Consider the following 24,533-nt stretch of genomic DNA (forward strand, 5'->3'; position numbering starts at 1 on the left):
AAAAAAAAATATAAAAGTTTAAATCACCCCCCTTTCGGCCCATTCAAAATAAGACAATAAAAAAAATCAAGCAATAAATAGCCAGGTCTTTCACTGGGAAGGAACAACCAAGGGAAGGGCAGCATCCAAAAAGGAAAACCACCTATGCCAAAACATGGTATCCATCCACAGACAGCTGTTTCGGGGTATTTGCCCCTCATCAGTGTAGAGTAGGAAACTGGCTATTAGGAGCAGTGCCTGGTACAAGGACTATAAACTATGAGGGGCAAATACCCCGAAATCTCAGCATCTCCTGGATGCGGTACATTGATGACATATTGCTGATCTGTCAGGGATCACTTGAATCCTTAAATAATTTTTTTTATGTTAAACAACAATGACCGTAATATCCATCTTATGCATCAATTTTGTGATGATGAGATTGAATTTTTGGTCGTAACGCTCAAAAGAGATGACAAAGATGAGATACAGACGAATATTTTCTGCAAAGTGACTGCTACAAACATGCTATTACATGCCTCCTCCTCCCATCCTAGGCATATTATTCAGTCTGTCCCTATGGAACAGTTCTTGCATCTCTGCAGACTGTGCTCAACTGAGAAAGACTTTGCTGCACAAACTGAGGATTTAAAACTACATTTAATTGAAGGTGGATACAGTAAATGGAGGATTAAAAAAACCTTTAATAGGGCTAAAAGTTCCTCGAGGCATGACCTCCTCTACAAAAACCAAACAAAAGATGACCAAGAAATTGTCTGGTTCATTATTACCATTCACAGTTTTTGCTGTTAAGGAAGGCATTAGACAAATCATGGCCTATCTTGAAAGCCAATCCTGTTATTTCTAGGTTTCGCAGCACGATTGTCACGTAATCTTCAAAATTGTTTAGTCCGCAGTCATTATGTTAGTGAACCACCAAAACCTTTTCTGAATACCATAGCTGCGAGGAGTGGGTGCGCCCCATGTGGTCGCTACGTAGCATGCCCTAGCTTGGACCATTGTGCTACCTTTTCTAATGCTACTCAATCACGAGAATACAGGATAAGAAAACATATCACATGTACAAGCTCTAATGTCATTTATTATGTGACATGCCCCTGTGCAAAAATCTATGTGAGATTGTCTATACGTCAATTAAAGGTGCGCATAAGGGAACATGTTCTCGGCATTGCTGCAGCGGCGACCCATGTGGACGCATCCACACTTAAAACAATCCCTCGTCATTTTAAACTTTACCACAACTGTGATGGCAGCCTTCTCAGGGTAAGAGGGATCAACATGATTGATGTCGGTATTTGTGGTGGTGGTGTCTCGAGAAAATTGGCCCAAAATGGAGTCCAGATGGATTTGGACATTGGGAACACTACAACCATCTGGACTTAATGAAAATATAAGCTATGCCCCCTTCTTATGATAACTTGTCAGGTTAGATAATATAGTATATATTTATAGGTCATATGCTGCTATTGTTTTTGTTTTTAATATTTTATATTAATTACCTCTATCTTGTGCTGTAGTTCCAGTTGATGTGTTTCCATATTCTGCTCTTCTTTCTGTAATTTTCCCATACAAGATTAAGTTGGACGGTGCGGTAGTTCACTCACGTGGCGGCACACAGAGGTGACTATGATAAAAAAAAATGCAAAAGTGGTGGGATGACTTTTACATTTTTTTATTAAAATTATCTTAGCTAATTACCCTATATTATTTTCATGCAGTATTGCTGTTTATTTATTTACTGCAGGGTATTCAATCATTGTTTCTGTCTTTTGTTTCTTTCTGTGCAGTGGCCAGTGTGAACGTCCACATAGGTGCTGCATGCGCACCAGTTTGTATTCCAGTTCATATCTTTAGGATTTTTCAGTCTGTTTGCGCCGTGTGCACATAAAAGTGTGGCCTGCTTTTTCTTTGAGCTGGTAAATTAGGGAGACAAAAAGCACATGTAGGGTCTTATCCTCAGATTAAGTGCCGTTTAACAGGGAGCTACTCACCTGATGTAAAGCAAAAGCATGTGCGTATTGGCTGCTGCAGATCCACGGGCCACCCACGCGACCTTCTCAGGGATGTTGTACAGAATAGCTTATGGAGTAAGTCCGCGCTGCCACAATAATACAGATTCGAATGTAATGAAAAACTCTGGTGGTTTATTCAACGCATTTCAAGGTCGATCTGACCCCTTCATCAGGAAAATACCACAAAGACATTATATGGACATTATATCAATGTGATTCCCCATGGTTGTGTGTCTACTAGCTGGGCTCAGTCCTTCTCCACATGTATGCCTGTTACAAGAGTCTAAGAATTTGAAATACAGTGGTCTGTCTATTACTGAGCTAAATTCCCTCAGTATCCGTGGATGAATGACATCTGGGCCGGGGGATTTATTTATTTAATTTGCTCAGATGCAGGTATATTTCTTTTTGCATTAAACTAGTTATATCTGGTGGCGATCTTTGGTTTTTGCCTTGTTGAAAGATCACTGGAACAGACAGGTCATTGGTGAATGCGGATGAAAAGTGCCTCTTTAACCCCTTCATGACCTTGGGATTTTCCGTTTTTCCGTGTTCATTTTTTGCTCCCCTCCTTCCCAGAGCCATAACTTTTTTATTTTTCCGGCAATTTGGCCATGTGAGGGCTTATTTTTTGTGGGACGAGTTGTACACTTTTGAACGACATCATTGGTTTTACCATGTCGTGTACTAGAAAACGGGAAAAAAATTCCAAGTGCGGTGAAATTGCAAAAAAAAGTGCAATCCCACACTTGTTTTTTGCTTGGCTTTTTTGCTAGGTTCACTAAATGCTAAAATTGACATGCCATTATGATTCTCCAGGTCATTACGAGTTCATGGACACCAAACATGTCTAGGTTCTTTTTTATCTAAGTGGTGAAAAAAAATTCCAAACTTTGCTAAAAAAAAAAAAAAATTGCGCCATTTTCTGATACTTGTAGCGTCTCCATTTTTCGTAATCTGGGGTCGGGTGAGGGCTTATTTTTTGCGTGCCGAGCTGGCGTTTTTAATCATAGCATTTTGGTGCAGATACGTTCTTTTGATCGCCCGTTATTGCATTTTAATTCAATGTTGCGGCGACCAAAAAAACGTAATTCTGGCATTTCTAATTTTTTTCTCGCTACGCCGTTTAGCGATCAGGTTAATGTTTTTTTTTTATTGATAGATCGGGCGATTCTGAACGTGGCGATACCAAATATGTGTAGGTTCGATTTTTTTTATTGATTTATTTTGAATGGGGTGAAAGGGGGGTAATTTAAACTTTTATATTTTTTTTATTTTTTTCACATTTTTTTTTACTTTTTTTTTTTTACTTTTGCCATGCTTCAATAGCCTCCATGGGAGGCACAACGCAATCGCCTCTGCTACATAGCAGCGATCTGATGTTCGCTGCTATGTATCAGAAATGTAGGTGTGCTGTGAGCGCCGACCACAGGGTGGCGCTCACAGCTACCGGCGATCAGTAACCATAGAGGTCTCAAGGACTTCTATGGTTACTATTCAGAAGCATCGCCGACCTCCGATCATGTGACGGGGGTCGGCGATGCGATCATTTCCAGCCGCCCGGCCGGAAGCGGTAGTTAAATGCCGCTGTCTGCGTTTGACAGCGGCATTTAACTAGTTAATAGGCACGGGCAGATCGCGATTCTGCCCGCACCTATTACGGGCACATGTCAGCTGTTCAAAACAGCTGACATGTCCCAGCTTTGATGCGGGCTCACCGCCGGAGCCCGCATCAAAGCAGGGGATCTGACCTCGGACGTACTTGGGCTGAAAGGTGGCAGATGAGGTTTAACAATGATAAATGTAAGGTTATACACATGGGAAGAAGGAATCAATGTCACCATTACACACTGAATGGGAAACCACTGGGTAAATCTGACAGGGAGAAGGACTTGGGGATCCTAGTTAATGATAAACTTACCTGGAGCAGCCAGTGCCAGGCAGCAGCTGCCAAGGCAAACAGGATCATGGGGTGCATTAAAAGAGGTCTGGATACACATGATGAGAGCATTATACTGCCTCTGTACAAATCCCTAGTTAGACCGCACATGGAGTACTGTGTCCAGTTTTGGGCACCGGTGCTCAGGAAGGATATAATGGAACTAGAGAGAGTACAAAATTAATAAAGGGGATGGGAGAACTACAATACCCAGATAGATTAGCGAAATTAGGATTATTTAGTCTAGAAAAAAGACGACTGAGGGGCGATCTAATAACCATGTATAAGTATATAAGGGGACAATACAAATATCTCGCTGAGGATCTGTTTATACCAAGGAAGGTGACAGGCACAAGGGGGCATTCTTTGCGTCTGGAGGAGAGAAGGTTTTTCCACCAACATAGAAGAGGATTCTTTACTGTTAGGGCAGTGAGAATCTGGAATTGCTTGCCTGAGGAGGTGGTGATGGCGAACTCAGTCGAGGGGTTCAAGAGAGGCCTGGATGTCTTCCTGGAGCAGAACAATATTGTATCATACAATTAGGTTCTGTAGAAGGACGTAGATCTGGGGACTTATTATGATGGAATATAGGCTGAACTGGATGGACAAATGTCTTTTTTCGGCCTTACTAACTATGTTACTATGTTACTATGTAAAGGGGTTAATATCTCAGCCTTTTCTTTGTACTCTATAATTATCTTGGTGCTATATTTTAATGGCCCTATTCCATCCATTTTTTCCTTTTTGGCATTGATGTTTTTGAAACAATTTGTAGGATTTATTTTAATATCTCTGGTGATTTGTTTCTCTTTAGATAACTTTGCCAACTTGATTTCTTTACTTTCCCTATTGAGATCTTTATACTCCTGAAATGCTATTTCTGTATTCTTGCATTCAAGATTTTAAATGCTGTTTTTGCCTTATTAAACTTTGTATGTTTTATTTATAAACTAGATGGCAGCCCGATTCTAAAGAATCGGGAGTCTAGAATCCATATATACTTTATTTATTCAAATGTAAGAATAATACAATTAATAAATAATAGTAAGAAAGAACAAAAATAATAGGCAGTATATGGAGAAAACACCAAACAAAAGTTCAAAATTGGTGTGAAAATGTCACTGAACCACTTCACAACTAAATATATATAGTTTTGGTAAATGGTATTATCATTTTTTTGACGAAATTCGGCAGGAGCTTGAAGAGCAACGTCACTGGGCCCGCCTCCACGCAGTAGAAACTTGCTGTGAGGTAAAAATTCAAAAATCACACCAAAATGGCGGGCGGAGTGTGTCACAGTACGGCACGTTTCTGATTGGTCGCTCGCAGCAGGCGGCAACCAATCAGACACTGGACACTGTTGACGTCACTTATCTCCGGACATTAGCTCCGGACATTAGCTCCGGACAAAGCCACGGAAGTTGGCACAAATTGCAGGAAGTAGTATTCTAGGCAATTATATATTAGATAATGTTTTCTTTTTATTTCTTGACATTTTATTATTATAGAGTATAGGTTTTCTATAGCAGAAGTTTCTGCTACCAAAACTCTGAAAAACTCTTTGTGTACGTAGCCTAAAGGTACCTTCACACTAAGCGACGCTGCAGCGATACCGACAACGATGTCGATCGCTGCAGCGTCGCTGTTTGGTCGCTGGAGAGCTGTCACACAGACAGCTCTCCAGCGACCAACGATCCCGAGGTCCTCTGGTAACCAGGGTAAACATCGGGTTACTAAGCGCAGGGCCGTGCTTAGTAACCCGATGTTTACCCTGGTTACCATCGTAAAAGTAAAAAAAACAAACACTACATACTTACCTTCTGCTGTCTGTCCCCGGCGCTGTGCTTTCCTGCACTGACTGTGAGCACAGCGGCCGGAAAGCAGAGCGGTGACGTCACCGCTGTGCTTTCCGGCTGACCAGCGCTGACACAGGATGCAGGAGGAGTGCAGAGAAGCACTGCGCCGGGGACAGACAGCTGAAGGTAAGTATGTAGTGTTTGCTTTTTTTACGCTGGTAACGAGGGTAAACATCGGGTTACTAAGCGCGGCCCTGCGCTTAGTAACCCGATGTTTACCCTAATTACCAGTGAAGACATCGCTGAATCGGCGTCACACACACCGATTCAGCGATGTCAGCGGGTGATCCAGCGACGAAAGAAAGTTCTGGACTTTCTGCTCCGACCAACGACATCACAGCAGGATCCTGATCGCTGCTGCGTGTCAAACACAACGATATCGCTAGCCAGGACGCTGCAACATCACGGATCGCTAGCGATATCGTTGTGAAGTGGTTTAGTGTGAAGGTACCTTAAGGGTATGATCACACAGGGTTTTTTCTTACATTGTTTTTGTCAAAATAAGAAAGCGCACATTTTTAAATTCCTTTTTATAAAATGCATCAAATCAATACTTTGTAGCATTTTCCATTTGTATATAATAGCAAAGCATGCATTTCCTGTTTTTAATTGTTTTTTAATCACTTTTTTATGCTGTTTTGGCAAGATTTGTAATGAATAAATAGATAAGAACAGTTTGGCAGAGACAGTCAGTTTTACTAAAAAGTGTTGTATTTTTCCAATTTTATTGAGCTTTACCCATGTTTGGAAAATCCCTGTACTGGTGTGTTTTCCAACCAGTGATAGCTGCATTCTTTAGATATACGGTACACTTGCCACAAAGTTTCCCATAATTGCCTTTTCTTGTATGAGCTTTCAGTATATATGTATTTAGATTTCTGTGGAATTAGAAACTTTTGACTGAGACAGTGTAACTGCAATTTCATGCTTTTATAAATTTATACAGAGCATGGCATCAACCATAGCGATAATTGGCTCTGGTATAAGTGGACTTGCAGCGCTTAAATGCAGTTTAGAAGTTGGCCTTCATGCAACCTGCTTTGAAAAGAGTGACTGTGTTGGTGGACTATGGAATTTTATGGTAAGTTTCTTGATGCGTTTATTTTTGTATAAAAGCATTTATGGGTCAATTAATCAAGCTTTGTATGCCAGAAAACTGGCATTGAAATGTCACTAATTTTTGTGGAAATATTTACATGTATGTCACATATCGGGTGCATATGTCATCAGCAGGCTACACTTCTTACGAGACGGGTGGTGCAATGATTCCTCTGTCTCCACAACAGCTGCCCTCTTAGCCACTACTGGTGGGTACCATTTAAGTACAGCCATTAGAGGGCTTTCCCGGAGATCAAATTTAGATTATACAGATGTGTAGCATAGTATTATTATTATTATTTATTTATATAGCACCATTAATACCATGGTGCTGTACATGAGAAAGGGGTTACATACAGAGTTATTGATATCGTTTACAGTTAACAAATTTACAGTGACAGACTGGTACAGAGGGGAGAGGACCCTGTCCTTGCGGACTTACATTCTATGGGATAGTGGGGAAGAGGTAGAAGGTAGGGGCGAGGCGGCGGCTCTGGCGATGGCGAGGCGGCGGCTCTGGCGATGGCGAGGTGGCAGAATGGTTATTGCAGGCTCTTTCTTGAAGAGATGGGTTTTCAGGTTCCGTCTGAAGGAGCCGAGGGTGGTGGATAGTCGGACGTGTTGAGGCGTGGAATTCCAGAGGATGGGGGATATTCGGGAGAAATCTTGGAGGCGGTTGTGTGAGGAACGAATAAGCGTGGAGGAGAGGAGGAGGTCTTGGGAGGATCGGAGATTACGTGAGGGAAGATATTGGGAGATTAGTTCAGAGATATAGGGAAGGGACAGGTTGTGGAGGGCTTTGTAGATCAGTACAGAAGTATTGTCACTTATCATCACTTATCTTTATGTCTTTATGTCTCTTGTATGAGTTCAGATAATTACTTACATTTTGACTGGATAGAATAGATGCCTAGCAGTTGCTGCTGATTACTGCACTTGAACTGTTATTCGAGTAGGTCTAAGGCTACTTTTCCACGGTAAGCTTTTTGTGTGTTTTTGAAGCTGCCTATTTTTGCTGCATCAAAAACGCAGTCTTACAGTTCCATCAAAGTGGATGGGATTTATAGAAATCTCATGTCTACCGTGCTGCGTAAACTCACCTGCGGTGCGTATTTCAAATTTGCTAACTATCAATTCCTCTTGCTGGTATGCTGAGTTTTCTGTGCGGATTTTCCCTATGCACTTACTTTTTGATGTGGAAAATAGCAAAAAATACACATGCGTTTTTAGTGTGTTTCCGCTGCGCAAACGCATCAAAAATGCATGTAATCGACACCGAAGTATGTCCATAAAGCTATGTCAAAGCAAAAAAACAGGAAGTATCAAAAACAAAGTAGCTTTATTTTAAAGCATGACACATCAATAAGAGACAAAAAACACAGCATAAAAAACGCAGCATTAAAAACACAATTAAAAAAACGCAAGTAACCGTATGTAAATTATAGGTATAGAAATTCTGCAACATCAAAAAAGCACCAAGCTCATCATGAGAATGTAGCCTAAAGGAGACCAAAATGTTTTATTTTGCCTCAATGAAGTCTTATTCTGTTGGGAGTACATCATCTGTATTAAATGCCCATACAACCCCTTTTTAGCCCTGCACAGAATAAAAAAAAAACAAAAAACAAAACACTGAAGTCCAGAAGTTTTGTCACTTATCATCTCTTATCTTTTATGTCTCTTGTACGAGTTCAGATAATACTTACATTTTTACTTTACTCTTTCTATATAACTACGTTCCTTATAGGACCATGCAGAAGATGGGAAGGCTAGTATCTACCATTCAGTATTCACAAATGCTTGCAAAGAAATGATGTGTTATCCGGACTTTCCTATACCAGATGAATTCCCGAACTTCATGCACAATATTCTGTTCCTGGATTACCTGAAGCAATACGCCAAACACTTTGACTTGTTAAGGCACATCAAGTTTAAAGTAAGTGTCTTCTAAATTTGCATCTATCTTACAATATCTGAAATAATTGCTCACGCTTTGCATTATGTATTGTGATGGCATGTTGGCATTAACAGCAGCTACAATATGAATAAGTGCACAGCTTTTTTTCATGGGTAACATCAATGCTGCACCTACATTAATTGAAGTCTATGGATGAACACTTGTCCTACAGCTATTCACAAGGATTAGTCTAAAGCTACAGTAGAATCTCTTTTTGAATGCAAACTTGCTAATTCTTTATTGAAAATCCATTAAAAGGGTATAAAAAGTATATTCACCACTGGTCACAGACTGACTAGTGTTTGGCGTACACAGCACACTTAGTCATTGTCAACAATTAAGTCCCCTTTGGTGGTTTTAGTTTGAGTTGTGTAGACACAACCTCATATTCTAGCTACTCGGGGCACAAATTAGGTAAGGAGGCTCATCACAGATATCTACTGATCCACACAGGGAATATTCCTAAACTCCCTCAACATAGCCTTACTCCAGTCTTCCTTGGCATTGAGGACACCACCCCGACCCATCCCAGATTCCTTCACAAAAGTACCATCAGATTTTCCAGAACTAATCTCTCCAGGTTTCCAATACAGTTCAGCTGACTTTTCATCAGCAATAACACACACAATACATCTTTAGTCTAACCTCTGCCATAGATAGACTCTCCTCTCCCCTGCATAATTAGCAATCACTTTTAGCTCACCATCTGCATGGTAACTACACACTACAGTCATAGATAAGCAGATAAGCATTGTAGTTGAACCACTTCATTATTTACTCTGTCAAGATCTCAGACAGTATTAGGGAGGTGAGCAACTAACTGCTGCATATAAGTCAATTTACTGGAGAGAAATGACTGGGATATTAGCAGCTAACTCATCTCCTGCACATACTAGACCTTGCTTGAGTGGAAGAGCTCTGTGGGAACAAGCTGTACACTGTGCAAGATAAAAGCTTGCATATGCATATCAGGAGAATGGCAGCAGTTAGAAAAAGCAAGTCAATTAAATACAAGCTTAATTTCATGCTGCAAGTCAATTTAATAACATATAAAGCTAGACTATATATATATATATATATATATATATATATATATATATATATATATAGTTTTATATACAGTACAGACCAAAAGTTTGGACACACCTTCTCATATAAAGATTTTTCTGTATTTTCATGACAATGAAAACTGTAAATTCACACTGAAGGCATCAAAACTATGAATTAACACATGTAGAATTATATCCTTAACAAAAGTGTGAAACAACTGAAAATATGTCTTATATTCTAGGTTCTTCAAAGTAGCTACCTTTTGCTTTGATGACTGCTTTGCACACTTTCGGCATTCTCTTGATGAGCTTCAAGAGGTAGTCATCGGAAATGGTCTTCCAACAATCTTGAAGGAGTTCCCAGAGATGCTTAGCACTTGTTGGCACTTTTGCTTTCATTCTGCGGTCCAGCTCACCCCAAACCATCTCGATTGGGTTCAGGTCTGGTGACTGTGGAGGCCAGGTCATCTGGCATAGCACACCATCACTCTTCCTCTTGGTCAAATAGCCCTTACACAGCCTGGAGGTGTGTTTGGGCTCATTGTCCTGTTGAAAAATAAATAATGGTCCAACTAAACGCAAACCGGATGGAGTAGCATGCCGCTGCAAGATGCTGTGGTAGCCATGCTGGTTCAGTATGCCTTCAATTTTGAAGAAATCCCAAACAGTGTCACCAGCAAAGCACCCCCACACCATCACACCTCCTCCTCCATGCTTCACGGTGGGAACCAGGCATGTAGAGTCCATCCGTTCAACTTTTCTGCATCGCACAAAGACACGGTGGTTGGAACAAGAGATCTCAAATTTGGACTCATCAGACCAAAGCCCAGATTTCCACTGGTCTAATGTCCATTCCTTGTGTTCTTTAGCCCAAACAAGTCTCTTCTGCTTGTTGCCTGTCCTTAGCATTGGTTTCCTAGCAGCTATTTTACCATGAAGGCCTGCTGCACAAAGTCTCCTCTTAACAGTTGTTGTAGAGATGTGTCTGCTGCTAGAACTCTGTGTGGCATTGACCTGGTCTCTAATCTGAGCTGCTGTTAACCTGTAATTTCTGAGGCTGGTGACTCGGATAAACTTATCCTCAGAAGCAGAGGTGACTCTTGGTCTTCTTTTCCTGGGGCGGTCCTCATGTGAGCCAGTTTCTTTGTAGCGCTTGATGGTTTTTGCAACTGCACTTGGGGACACTTTCAAAGTTTTCCCAATTTTTTGGACTGACTGACCTTCATTTCTTAAAGTAATGATGGCCACTCGTTTTTCTTTACTTAGCTGCTTTTTTCTTGCCATAATACAAATTCTAACAGTCTATTCAGTAGGACTATCAGCTGTGTATCTCCCAGACTTCTGCTCAACACAACTGATGGTCCCAACCCCATTTATAAGGCAAGAAATCCCACTTATTAAACCTGACAGGGCACACCTGTGAAGTGAAAACCATTTCCGGTGGCTACCTCTTGAAGCTCATCAAGAGAATGCCAAGAGTGTACAAAGCAGTCATCAAAGTAAAAGGTGACTACTTTGAAGAACCTAGAATATAAGACATATTTTAGTTGTTTCACACTTTTTTGTTAAGTATATAATTCCACATGTGTTAATTCATAGTTTTGATGCCTTCAGTGTGAATGTACAATTTTCATAGTCATGAAAATACAGAAAAATCTTTAAATGAAAAGGTGTGTCCAAACTTTTGGTCTGTACTGTATATATATATATACTGTATATATATATATATATATATATATATACATCAACTCAGAGAAAAACCAGTATAAAGTGCCAATATCAATAAACTTTTATTAAATAATTAATAAAGATAAAATTAGTAACTGCTAAGAAGCAGGGACATCCACTATAAATGTATACATCAATTAGAATCCAACACAGTGCCTGCATAAGTATTGTAACAATAAGAACTAGTAAACACAAGCACATCAGCTACTCAGTGTAGGGGCAAAACGCCCTAAAAAATTAATGATGGCAGTGTGACAAGAGCAGTAATAAGCAGCACTTACATGGAGTCTGTCTATGTGTGTGGCGTCCCTGCCGCCCCAACACACGTTTCGCTTCTTCGTCAGGAGGCGTGTGTTGGGGAAGGGTGGAACTGGTTTTAAAGTATGGCTGGCCAATCCGCTAACAGTATTGCGGAGGTGTGTAACGATATAACAGCTGATGCGAAGCGGACAGTGAGTAAGTTCCGGGATTGCTGTTGCGCATGTGCAGCTGACGACGCTCGTCACTGGGACGAATAGACCCGCAGCCGTGGAGCGCAAGCTAACATTATATATTATATTAATTATATATAATTAAGATTGCTTTTATGCAACAGCGCAACCTTTGATTAACTAGGGCTGGTGCAGCGCCATTATTGTGGCTTGTTGCATAGATGACATGCCATCCCAATCGGTAAGAGATTCACAAACCTCCCATTCGCACAGACTACTGATCTGTCCAACAGATCTGAACTGGAGTCCAACTAATCATTTCATGCATCTCTACTTACTTATATAGCCCCAACATTTCCCTCATTGCTTTACAAACATTACTGTCCCCACCACAGCTCACAATCTAAATTTTCTATGAGTATGTCTTTTGGAGTGGGAAGGGAAACCAGAGTACACGGAGGAAAACCACAAGCACTGGGAGTTCATACAAACTCTATGGAAATGTTGTCCTTGACCTCATTTGAACCCAAGGTCCCAGCTCTGCAAAAAAAACATTCTGTTCACTAAGGCACAGTATTAAAATTAATGGACTGTTTGTGGTATACAAAGTTCTGATGTGTCCTCCAGATAAGGAACATATCCAGATAATTTATGGAACTCACAAACTAAGTACTGCATTTATTTGACCATAAACTGGTGTTTGCAAATAGTATTCAAGCATAATAAAGATATATTAAATGACAATGTTCCAGACAGATTGTGGGTTCTGTTGACGTTAGATTTATAAATGCACTGAAGGGAATCACGCTGAATAGAAAGATAAAAATTTACTTTTTGTTAGGGAAGTTAAATATTCTGTTTCATTGTTATGGTTATATTTATTTCAGAATCAAAACATTATTTCTGGCCTTTATAAATAACAGTGTTCCCCAACTCTGGTGCTCAAGAGCCACCAACAGGTCATGTTTTCAGGATTTCCTTAGTATTGCACAGGTGATAATTGCATCACCAGCACAGGCAATAATTCCATCACCTGTGCAATACTAAGGAAATCATGAAAACATGACCTGTTGGTGGCTCTTGAGGACCGGAGTTGGGGACACTGATATAGAAGATTGGAAATGTTTAGAAAGTGTAGTTCTATAGCTTGATAAGAAAGAACTGTAGTAGTTTTACTAGTAGTGAAGAAATAAATTGGAATATAGTTTTCTTGTCTACTAGGAAATATCTATAGACGTGACATCACCTACCAATGTGGTAGTAAGTTGTGTCGAGATAATCATTTAATAGTGGAAACTCTGCCAAGTTAAGGTAGTGGAAATGTTGAATATTTGGTTATAAATTTGAGGATGTTGCATAAGAGTTTTGTAATGCTCAAGGTCCCCCCAGGCGAGGATCGCTTCTGTGACCCCGGACATTAAGGATAGAGGGACCTGGCTGAGTTTGTGTGTTGTTACCTCTTGTAGACTTAATTGCAAACCTCACACTGCCGCTTGAGACAGAAGTGCAAAAATAAACTTTTTTCTTACTAAACATACCAGTAAAACATGTGCATCCATTAGCAGGCATGGCAATTAAAGAATACATGTTCTGTACAGTTCAGAAGCATAGGCTTGACAGTTAGATGTGGTGGCACATTTCTTATATTGCTTGCAACACTAAAAGAGCAGGTTAACATGAGGTACATGGGTGAGATGGGTCACTAGAGGCCCTCACAACTACTATTCTCAACATCTACTTCATTTGGGTTACTCGCATCTGGTTTCACCACTCCATCTTAGTATCCGTTGACACTTGCTGCAACTCCTTAGGAGATAATGTGTCCCGGATTGGCCAGGCTTATCTTTGACCCTTATGTCTGGCTATATTAAGGCTTCCTTATCAGATAACACTTTCTGTAGGTACCTCACTTGCCTGCTATGAAGGACTACTTCTGCCACTTGATATTTGGTTTCTACTGAAGTTGCTACCTGGGTATAGTCTTCTTTTTTCTCCCCACACAACTCCCTGATCCAATGCTGGTCTGCAAAATTCTCCTTCTCCTGTCAAGACTCTCCAATAACTCGCTAAGAAACAGGAACTGAGTTTCTAATGTCCATTTGACTCCTCCCAAGATGGGATGTCTGTAGGCTAACTAATTGCTGCTGCACAGGTCAATGCATTATATTGCTATGAGATCTTCAGAAGGAGATTTGTTAATAGCTTCTTCCACGCTCTTACAGTTCATCTTATAATGTGGTGAGAGGTGAACTATTTAATTAATATTAGGGATGAGTGAATGTGCTAGAATATCACAGTGCTCAGATGCACTCATTACTCGCTGAGTAATGAGAGGTGCTCTATGTAAAACTCACATTCCCAACCCCCTTTTTTGGTGCCTGTTACCTAGCAAATAACATAGTAAAATAGTAACATAGTTATTAAGGTTGAAGGAAGACTTTAAGTCCATCTAGTTCAACCCATAGCCTAACCTAACATGCCCTAAAATGTTGATCCAGAGGAAGGCAAAGAAAACCCATGTGGCAAAGAGTAAGCTCCACATTGGGGAAAAAAATTCCTTCCCGACTCCACGTACGGCAATCAGAATAGTTCCCTGGATCAACGCCCTATCAAGGAATCTAGTGTATATAACCTTTAACATTATACTTTTCAAGAAAGGCATCCAATCCCCTCTTAAATTTAAGTAATGAATCACTCATTGCAACATCATACGGCAGAGAGTTCCATAGTCTCACTGCTCTTACAGTAAAGAATCCGCGTCTGTTATTATGCTTAAACCTTTTTTCCTCCAGACGTAGAGGATGCCCCCTTGTCCCTGTCTCAGGTCTATGATTAAAAAGATCATCAGAAAGGTCTTTGTACTGTCCCCTCATATATTTATACATTAAAATAAGATCACCCCTTAGTCTTCGTTTTTCCAAACTAAATAGCCCCAAGTGTAATAACCTATCTTGGTATTGCAGACCCCCCAGTCCTCTAATAACCTTGGTCGCTCTTCTCTGCACCAGCTCTAGTTCAGCTATGTCTTTCTTATACACCGGAGACCAGAACTGTGCACAGTATTCTAAGTGTGGTCGAACTAGTGACTTGTATAGAGGTAAAATTATGTTCTCCTCATGAGCATCTATGCCTCTTTTAATGCATCCCATTATTTTATTTGCCTTTGTAGCAGCTGCCTGACACTGGCCACTAAATGTGAGTTTGTCATCCACCCATACACCCAGGTCTTTTTCATTGACGGTTTTGCCCAGAGTCTTAGAATTAGGGCTCATCTCCACTTGTGTGAGAAAAAAACGGTCCGATTTACGGACCGAAAAAACTGATGTAACGTGTGTGATTGTCATGCGAGTGTCATGCGAGTGTAATGCGATTTTTTAATCGCATCATCCGTTTTTACATCCGTATGCAATCCGTTTTTTTTCTGTTCAACTATTTTTATACAGTCATTTACAGGACTATTTACAGTGTTCTGTGCCACAGAATGGTAAGGTATCCGTAAAAAACGGATGGAATACGGATGGTCCGTATTCCATGCGTTTTTTTTCTCGCACCCATTGACTTGCATTGGCGAGTCTCGTCCGAGAATCTCAGCAATACGCAGCATGCTGCGATTTTTTTCTCAGCCGACACAGATTTTTCTCAGTCCGATTTCGGCTGGGAAAAAAATCGCAAATGGAATGTCACCTATTGAAAAACATTGGTCCGAGTGCAATCCGATTTTTCATCGGATTGCACTCGTCCGTTTTCCTCACAAGTGGAGATGAGCCCTTAAGCACATAGTTATACATCTTATTACTTCTACCCAAGTGCATGACCTTACATTTATCCCCATTAAAGCTCATTTGCCATTTATCAGCTCAAGCTTCTAGTTTACAGAAATCATCCTGTAATATAATATTGTCCTCCTCTGTATTGATTACCCTGCAGAGTTTAGTGTCATCTGCAAATATTGAAATTCTGCTCTGTATGTCGCCTACAAGGTAATTAATAAATATGTTAAAAAGAAGAGGGTCCAATACTGACCCCTGTGGTACCCCACTGCTAACTGTGACCCATAAATAAGCATGCGGGGATTGCCTGCATGTCACTGTAATGCTGTAGCCATTTTAGTTATGTTATGGCATTACTGTGATTGGCTGGTCATGTGACATCATCAGGCTTATAAAAGAACAGGCACCCCCTGGCATGGCACACTGATGCAATTCCACAGCTCTGTGACACTTTGTATTGGAGGGAGAAAGTACTTGTCTAGGCCTTTGTGCACAGTATAGTGAATCAGTAGCGTTGATGCTGGTGATGAAGCTGAGCCATCATACTGGCATTGGACCACATACAATCTGCATTATGCCTAGGGAGGGAGGGAGAGTCACAGGAGCAGGGACAGTGACAGAATCCAGTCTGTAGACAGGGATTAAGGCTGTCCTTTAGCAAATATATAGCTGCAGCTCTTTTGTGGGGTGAAAAAATTGAATATGCTTTGATCCATTGAGTATTACGTGATTTGTGTTATATAACACTCAAAATATTTGTTAAATTTCCCTGAGTTAAATTTTGTAACCATACAGTATTCTTTGTTCTGGATGAATTTTTTATATATATACCACTCCAAAAAAAAGTAATTAAAAATGTGCAGGGTTAAATCTGTCACCCATACAATGTTACGTCTGGGGTGCATTTGCTGTGATGTTGAAAACTTAAAAATAAAAAAGTTAAAAAAATGTGCAGGCTTAAATTTCTCTTCCATATGGTTTCATGTGTTCTGTGTTACATTTCTTTGATATCTAACACTACAAAAAAGCATTAAAAAATTGACTGGATTACAGTTCTCATCCATACAGTATTCTATGGTCTGGGGTACATTTCCTGTGACCTATAAAACTGAAAAAAGAGTTAAAAAATTTTGTAGGGCCATATTTCTCAGCAATACAGTATTATGTGGTCTGGGTACATTTCTGTGATTTATAGCACTCCAAAAAATTGTCTTGTAATCTTGCCTGAAGAAGGAGCCACTGTGCTCTGAAAGCTTGCAAACAGATTATTTTCTGGTTAGCCAATAAAGGTGTCACTTCTAGAATACTTTTGTCATCATTGGGCAGAAAAGTATTCACATCGATTTTTTTTCTGGCTAACACGGTACTACAATACATTTTGTTATTGTACATCAAAAAATTGTTAAAATGTTTTACTGTATTCAATTACTCATTCATATAGTATATCATGCTTTATTGGGCTTCAAGGTTGGCAGAAGCACACAAGAGTCCCGAAGGAGTGACTGGATGAATATCAGAGCCAGACCTCTTTGTGTGGTTTGCAGAAAAAACTTTGACTTTCCCATTGACTTCCATTATACTCATTACTCAAAACGAGTATTCAAGTATTAGGAATTGTTCGGATCGAGCAACGAGCAACCGAGTACCAAGTATTTTAGTGCTTTCTGATCTCTAATATGTCAATTGTTCCATTGGATGCACTATTTTTAAGTGATCAGAGTAGAGATTTCTACATTTGGTATACAAGATTTGTGTTCATCATTTTATATTAAGGTAGTTTGTGAAAGGTTCAAATTGCCTTGATTACCTGGAGAGGGAAAATTTAGGAGATGCTATTGAGAGAAATTTACTGTTGAACAATTTACTTTATTGAGCATCATTGATTTCTAGTGTTCTAATCTTTTCACATCACAAATCTTCTTGGTAAAGCTGGTTTTACATATCTATGAAACATTGACCATTCTCATATTGGAAGACCAATGGCCAGGTCTTCTGACCTGAGCGGACTGCTTCATACGTATATGCCTAGGAGGTCAGAACACATTTGTGAAACAGGTATAATGTGTGGCTAAATTGCTTTCTGAAATAGCAGCTTAACTTTAAAGAGTAGTAACACCAATTTTCCTGTTAGACAGCTGTGGTCCATATACAGAAAAGACCAGACTTTGCCAAAACAGGACAATGGGATGTTGTTACAGATCATGAAGGAAAACAAAAGTCAACCATCTTTGATGCTGTACTCATTTGCACTGGTCACCATGTTTATCCAAATCTTCCCCTTCAAACCTTCTGTGGTAAGTCATATTTTACTATAAATATTATACTGAAGACTGTGTACTTACATTAAATCTGCTCCACCTGCATGTAATGGATGTACGAGGTGGAACACAGTAATACTCAAGAGCAGCCACTACAGGGATGCGATGGTCTGCTCTGTATATTATATTCGGTTGCTGCCAGAGCCGATGTCAGCTGATAGTGGGGAATACCGGGTGTTTGATCCTCCACCAATCTCATTAAACCCCATTTTTCGCCTATAAGCTGAGGCCACCGCCATCAAGGGCTTATCTACAGCATTCTTTAATGCTGTAGATAAGCCCCGAATGTAACCTGAAAGATAAGAAAAACAAATTAGACTATACTCACCCAGGGGCGGTCCCGGTGTGGTCCGGTCTGATTGGCGTCGCGATCCAGGTCCGGCGCCTCCCATCTTCATGCGATGACGTCCTCTTCCTTGCTTTGTGTCATAGCTCCTGCGCATGCATACTTTATCTGCCCTGTTGAGGGCAGAGCAAAGTACTGCAGTGTGCAGGCGCCAGGAAAGGTCAGTGAGGCCAGGGGCCTGCGCACTGCAGTACTTTGTTCTGCCCTCCACAGGGCAGATAAAGTACGCCTGCGCAGGAGCAGCAGCAGGAAGCAAGGTAGAGGATGTCATCGCATGAAGATGGGAGGCGCCGGACCCCAACTGCGATGCCCATCGGACCGGACCGCACCGGGACCGCCCCTGGGTGAGTATAATCTAACTTGTTTTTCTTATCTTTCAGGTTACATCTGGGGCTTATCTGCAGTATTCTGTAATGCTGTAGATAAGCCCCTGATGGAGGTGGCAGCAGCTTATAGGCTTAAAATGGGGTGACAGATTCCCTTTAATGACCTAGCCTATGAATAGGTCAGCAATTGTTTTCTTGACTAACCACTTTAGTACTAGCAATTTTATCATGAAGGATTATTTTTTACTTAAATCAACCTAATAATACAGTTGATTAGAGCATAGTAAAAACATACCAATGAACCTTGACCCAGCCACCCACCCAACCTTGACGTCACATGAGCGCTGCAACCAATCAGCGCTCATGAATGGACCCAAAATTCACTTTGTCTTAGGATGAGCTATGTTTTACTCCTTTTTAGGCATTATGTTGTTCAACGATTGACCATTAATTAGTTCCGATGTAAATCAGACATTGTTAGCTCATTGCATCTGCAACTTTTCATGGGTGTGTGACAGTGTTTCTTCAACAGTCTGAATCCAGAAGAAATCCTGACCATGGTCCATACAGGATAATGCATCCCCACATGGTCCATACAGTATAAAGAATCCCCGCATGGTCTATACTGTATAAAGCATCCCCTCCATGGTCCATACAGTATAATACATTCCCCCATCATCCATACTGTATAAAGTATCCCCTCCATAGCATATACAGTATAATACATCCCCCCCATGGTCCTCAATACAGTTTTATCACCACATAGTGTCCTAAAAAACAGTAAAACACAATACTCACCTCTCCTCCTTGTTCCTCCACTGCTCTGGTCTCCGCAATGCCAGCTTGTCTTCTGGTGTTACACATCTCCGCGTACAGGGCACCATTTGATGACGTCATTGTGCTGAGACATCAGACGCTGAGGAAGAATTATGGGGGAGGAAACTTCAGCTGACGCTCCATCCTCCAACTTGCTTTCATCTATATCGGCACTCGGCAGATGCTGATACAGTTGAACTTGCTGGAGGGGCTCTGTGTCAGTGCTGGAACCGCCCCCAGCTCATGGGCCCGATAAATCATGTCTCCCTGCTCTTCCGCACAGTTTAACTGTATCGGCGTGCTGCGTACGTCGATGTAGTTAAAATTAGCATAGCTCCGGGTGGGCCCCCTCAGAGAGGAGGGCCTGGGGCGGCTGCACCCTCTGCCCTCCGGTAGCTAAGCTACTGGCTAGAATAGATAGATATCCTGTAGATGTATAATGTCACAAGCCCTCCACATATAATAAACTTGCACCCTTTAGTGCCGTTCATTTCGCATTAAAGGGTGTTTAGCCTTTATTTTACATATTAAATAAATAATTAAAAGAAAATGACATGAGATACACCCAATGTTTGATAACCAGCCAAAGTAAAGCAGACCGCTGTGGGCTTATATTATCAGGCTGGTAAGATCTTTAGTTATTGGTCCCTTCCCAGCCTAAAATTACAAGACCGCAGCCATGAGATGTGCCAATTCTGGTGCTTTACCTGGCTCATCCTGATTTCCCTGGTGCAGTGGCAGTTGGAGTAACGATAGTTGGGGTTGATGGCCACTATGTCTAAAATCACAGCTGCCATCAATACCTGGGGATAGTAATTAGAGAGGTGTCTATCAAACACTCCCATTACTAATGCAGTAATCAAAAAGAAAAAAAAACTTTATTTGAAAAAAGACTCCCCCACACTATCCCTTGTTCATCAATTTATTGGAGGAAACAATAGAGTCCCTTGTTCACCCAGTTATTTCCCAAAATGTTCCCACGAAGCTCCCCCATAGTCAACATTCCCCGATGTCTTTGGCAATTGGGAATAGCAGGAAAGTTCCTGCTATTCACAAGTGCCTGCCAGGTAGAGACTAAAAAGCTCATCAAAGAAGTCAGGTCTCGCTGTGCCCAGTGAGGCATGGAGATGATGATGAGCATTGTCACCACTACCCGGCGCCTGTGAATAGCAGGAACTTTCCTGCTATTCACACACGCCAGAGACATCAGGGAACGTGGACTACGGTGGAGCTTCGTGGGAGCATTTTGAGTAATGGGGACTGTCTATTGTTTTTATTTCTGTCTTTTTATGTTTTCAGGTATTCTTTTTTTGATTACTTCGGACCTGCATGGGATTTTTTTTTCAATAAATTGGTGAACAAGGGATAGTTTATGGGAGTCTTTATTTAAATAAAGTGTTTGTTTTTTTTCCCTGCGTGTTTTTCTTTTTGATTAATGGGTTAGTAATGGGAGAGACGCCTCTCCATTACTAAGCTCAGTGGTTGATGGCAGCTGTGATTTTTGACAAATTATAGCTTTAATTAACACTAACTACCATTATCTTGATTGCCACCTCACCAAGGCAATAAGCATGTGATGCGCCAATTCTGGAGCAGCTGTGGGCCTGTATTTTTCGGCTGGTAATAGCCCAATAACCAGGAACCTTCACAGCCTGATAATATAAGCCCGTAGCTGTCTGCTTTACCTTGGTTGGTTATCAATAATAGGGGGGATCTTGCATCATTGTTTAAAATATTTATCTAAGAGGTTAAATAAGGCTAAATACTCTTTAGTGCCACATGAAAGGCATTTCAAGTTTAAGTTTATTATATGTAAGGGGCTTGTGACATTAAATAGCTACAGGATATCTATTCTATCTATTCTGTATATCGATCCCACTATTCTGATGGTTCGGTCTGTGAATTTACTGTACTTGGCTGATGAAATGTCACGTTTCCTTTTGAGATTTTGCATAAAAATTGGGCGCAATAAGCATGATTCATGCTCCTTCCAATTTTCTTTTTTCTCACACTTACAGACTTGCATTGGTGAGTTGCGTCCGATATACGCAGTCAATCACTGCATGCAGCGATTTTAATTTTTTCCCTCCTCAGTCTGATTGCAGCTGAGGAAAAATTAGCAAAATGGCATAATCATTTAATAACATTGGTCAGAGTGAAATCCGATGTTTTCTCATATTGCACGCCTTCGTATTATACGTCAGTGTGAGCGAGCCCTTATATTGAGCTTTACATATTTTTTTTTTATATTTTTTTTTAATTATATTTAGGTATTGAGAAGTTTAAAGGCCAATATATGCACAACAGAGATTACAAGCATCCTTCAAATTATGTCGGCAAAAATGTGCTTATTGTCGGATTGGGCAATTCCGGGGCGGATATTGCTGTAGAGCTTGGGCGGACAGCCAAACAGGTAACAAGTGATTAAAACAATTCTGATCAGCAGTGATAACTGATTCCTGTGCATTGTTGTAAATGATTTCTAAAATCGGGTTTCTGTTTTTATATATTTTTTCTGCTTACTGAAGTTAAGTTCCCACGATGAGTGAGTTTTTGATGCTGTGTATTTTCACTCATCACAAAAACGCAACATCTTCCAGTTCCAGCAATGTGAATGGGATTTATAGATATCTCATGCCCATGAGCTTTTCCTTTTACTCAATAGAAACTGACTTGAGTTGTAATTTCCTTATTGAATTGCATTACATGGGGAAAATTCACAAGTAAAAATGCAAATGGTTTTAGTGCTTTCCACTGTGGAAATGCATTAAAAATGCATGTAATTAGCACATGACTGTATCAATAAAGTTGTCAAAGCCAAATACCAGGAAAAACATAAAAAACAAAGCAGCTTTATTTAATCCCTTCGCGCTGATGCCAATTTCCATTTTTTTTTTTTCCTTTTCTTACAAGAGCCATAACTTTTTTTTATTTTTCCATCCACATAGCCAAATGAGGGCTCGTTTTTTTGTGGGATAAGTTGTACTGTTGAAACGCACCATTCATTTTCCCCTGTGAAGCACTAGAAATTGAGAAAAATCTTTTCAAGTGAATCGAAATTGTAAAAAAATGTGCAATTCCATATTTTTTTACATTTATTTACCATATACACTACAGTAAAACTGACAGAGCAATATGATTCTCCAAGTCTGTGCACAGATACCAAACATGTATAGGTTTATTTTAGCACTTTTTTCTTCACCACTTTTTAAGTGGTGGTAAAAAATTGTACATTTGTAAAAAAAATTAAAAAAAAGTAATAATAAAAAAAAAATTTGATGGTGTGTCACCATTTTCTGAGACCAGTAACACTTTTAATTTTCAGGATATGGGGATTTGTGAGGGATTATTTTTTGCCCCGACATAGCTAATGGCGTGGTATAGCAAAAAGAGACAAAAAAAGCTGCAATAAAAAAAGCATGTAACAAATGCTGTCAAACACGCAGTTAAAAAAAAACACCAGTAACCCAATTTATCTGATGGGGGAAGAAAATCGACATCATGAACTTGTCGTATACTCAATGTAGCCTAACAGTTGGAACCAATGATGAGTTATGATGTGCAGGTATAGGTTTAATCTGCAGTCCGTGTTAAAATTATTCTACGCTGGCAGAGCAAAGTACTGCAGTGCGCAGGCGCCAGGAAAGGTCAGAGAGGCCCGGCGCCTGCGCACTGCAGTACTTTGCTCTGCCCTAAAAAGGGCAGACAAAGTACACCTGCGCCAGAGCCGCAGCGTGAAGACAAGAAGAGGACGTCATCGTAAGAAGATGGGAGGCACCGGACCGTGACGCCCATCGGATCGGACCACCCCCCCGGGTGTGTATAACCTCTCTTTCTCATCTTTCAGGATACATCGGGGGCTTATCTACAGCATTCCAGAATGTTGTAGATAAGCCCCTGATGTCGGTGGGCTTAGCTCATCTTCGATTTTGGGAGTGACAGGTTCCCTTTAACTGCCAATTCTCCAGTAAGAGATGATTTGAACACTATTTTCCTTCTAATTAACCCTATATGTGCAGGCGCATAGCACGTGGAAATAGTGATGCCCATCTGACTGATGCAGCCAATCACTAGCCTTTAGCAGTCACATGCTATACATGCAAACATCACAATTGAGGCCAGTGATTGACTGCAGTGGTGAGATGATTGATGGACAGAATATCCTCACAATGAGAGGAATAAGTAACCATTATTCCTTCACTTTATATCCCTCCTTGCCTTGGCGCCAATTTTATAAAACTACTATAATGAAACTTATTCAGTATAAATGTCAAGCATGTATTGTAAGAGGGATTTGTAGTTACCGGTTAGAAATTTGTAGTTAGATATTGGTAACCTATTACTATATTCCATTTTTTCAGGTTACTCTAAGCACTAGAAGTGGCTCTTGGATAATGAGCCGTGTGTGGGATAATGGTTATCCTTGGGACATGGTTTATCTCACCCGCTATCAGTCTTTCCTAAACTGGATTCTACCAAGATTGGTCTCGGATTGGCTCTATGAAAGTATGATGGAAAAAAGATTCAACCATAGCCACTACGGCTTGGTGCCTGTGGACAAGTATGTACATTTTTTTTGCAACTAGGTATACACTTAGAGGTGGCTCACACGAGCGTATAACTGGGACGAATGCTATCCGAAGTTTTATCGTAAAACATTCAGACCAGTGTTATACTATGGGGCAGTGAAGATCTGTCGGCATGAGAAAGGAATCGCAGCATGCTGCTGGTGGCTCCTCAGATTGGATGACGTGTACCCATACAAGTCTGTGGGTACGTGGAAAACATCTGACTGCACTCTGATGTCATCTAAGTGGTGTCCGATTTACGCAGACGCAGGCAATGGAAAAAATGGAATTTGATCAGAGTGCATTGACATAATCGATC

General features: G+C 40.5%; 1 protein-coding gene across 2 annotated transcripts in view; it reads left to right on the forward strand.

Moving 5' to 3' along the window:
- The window catches only part of LOC138648018 (flavin-containing monooxygenase 3-like), a 57,161-nt gene that overhangs the window by 26,983 nt on the left and 5,645 nt on the right, over positions 1-24,533 (forward strand). Inside the window, exons 2-7 of one of the 2 annotated variants that reach the window (XM_069737476.1) lie at positions 1,518-1,620; positions 6,754-6,888; positions 8,653-8,841; positions 17,972-18,134; positions 21,917-22,059; positions 24,008-24,207. In XM_069737476.1, the coding sequence (XP_069593577.1) occupies positions 6,757-6,888; positions 8,653-8,841; positions 17,972-18,134; positions 21,917-22,059; positions 24,008-24,207 (827 nt within the window). In that variant the 5' untranslated portion in view covers positions 1,518-1,620; positions 6,754-6,756. The remainder of the gene's footprint in view (positions 1-1,517; positions 1,621-6,753; positions 6,889-8,652; positions 8,842-17,971; positions 18,135-21,916; positions 22,060-24,007; positions 24,208-24,533) is intronic. The other variant, XM_069737474.1, reaches the window with a different exon arrangement.

The sequence above is a fragment of the Ranitomeya imitator genome, chromosome 8 (assembly GCF_032444005.1).
Source record: "Ranitomeya imitator isolate aRanImi1 chromosome 8, aRanImi1.pri, whole genome shotgun sequence".
Taxonomy (NCBI): domain Eukaryota; kingdom Metazoa; phylum Chordata; class Amphibia; order Anura; family Dendrobatidae; genus Ranitomeya; species Ranitomeya imitator.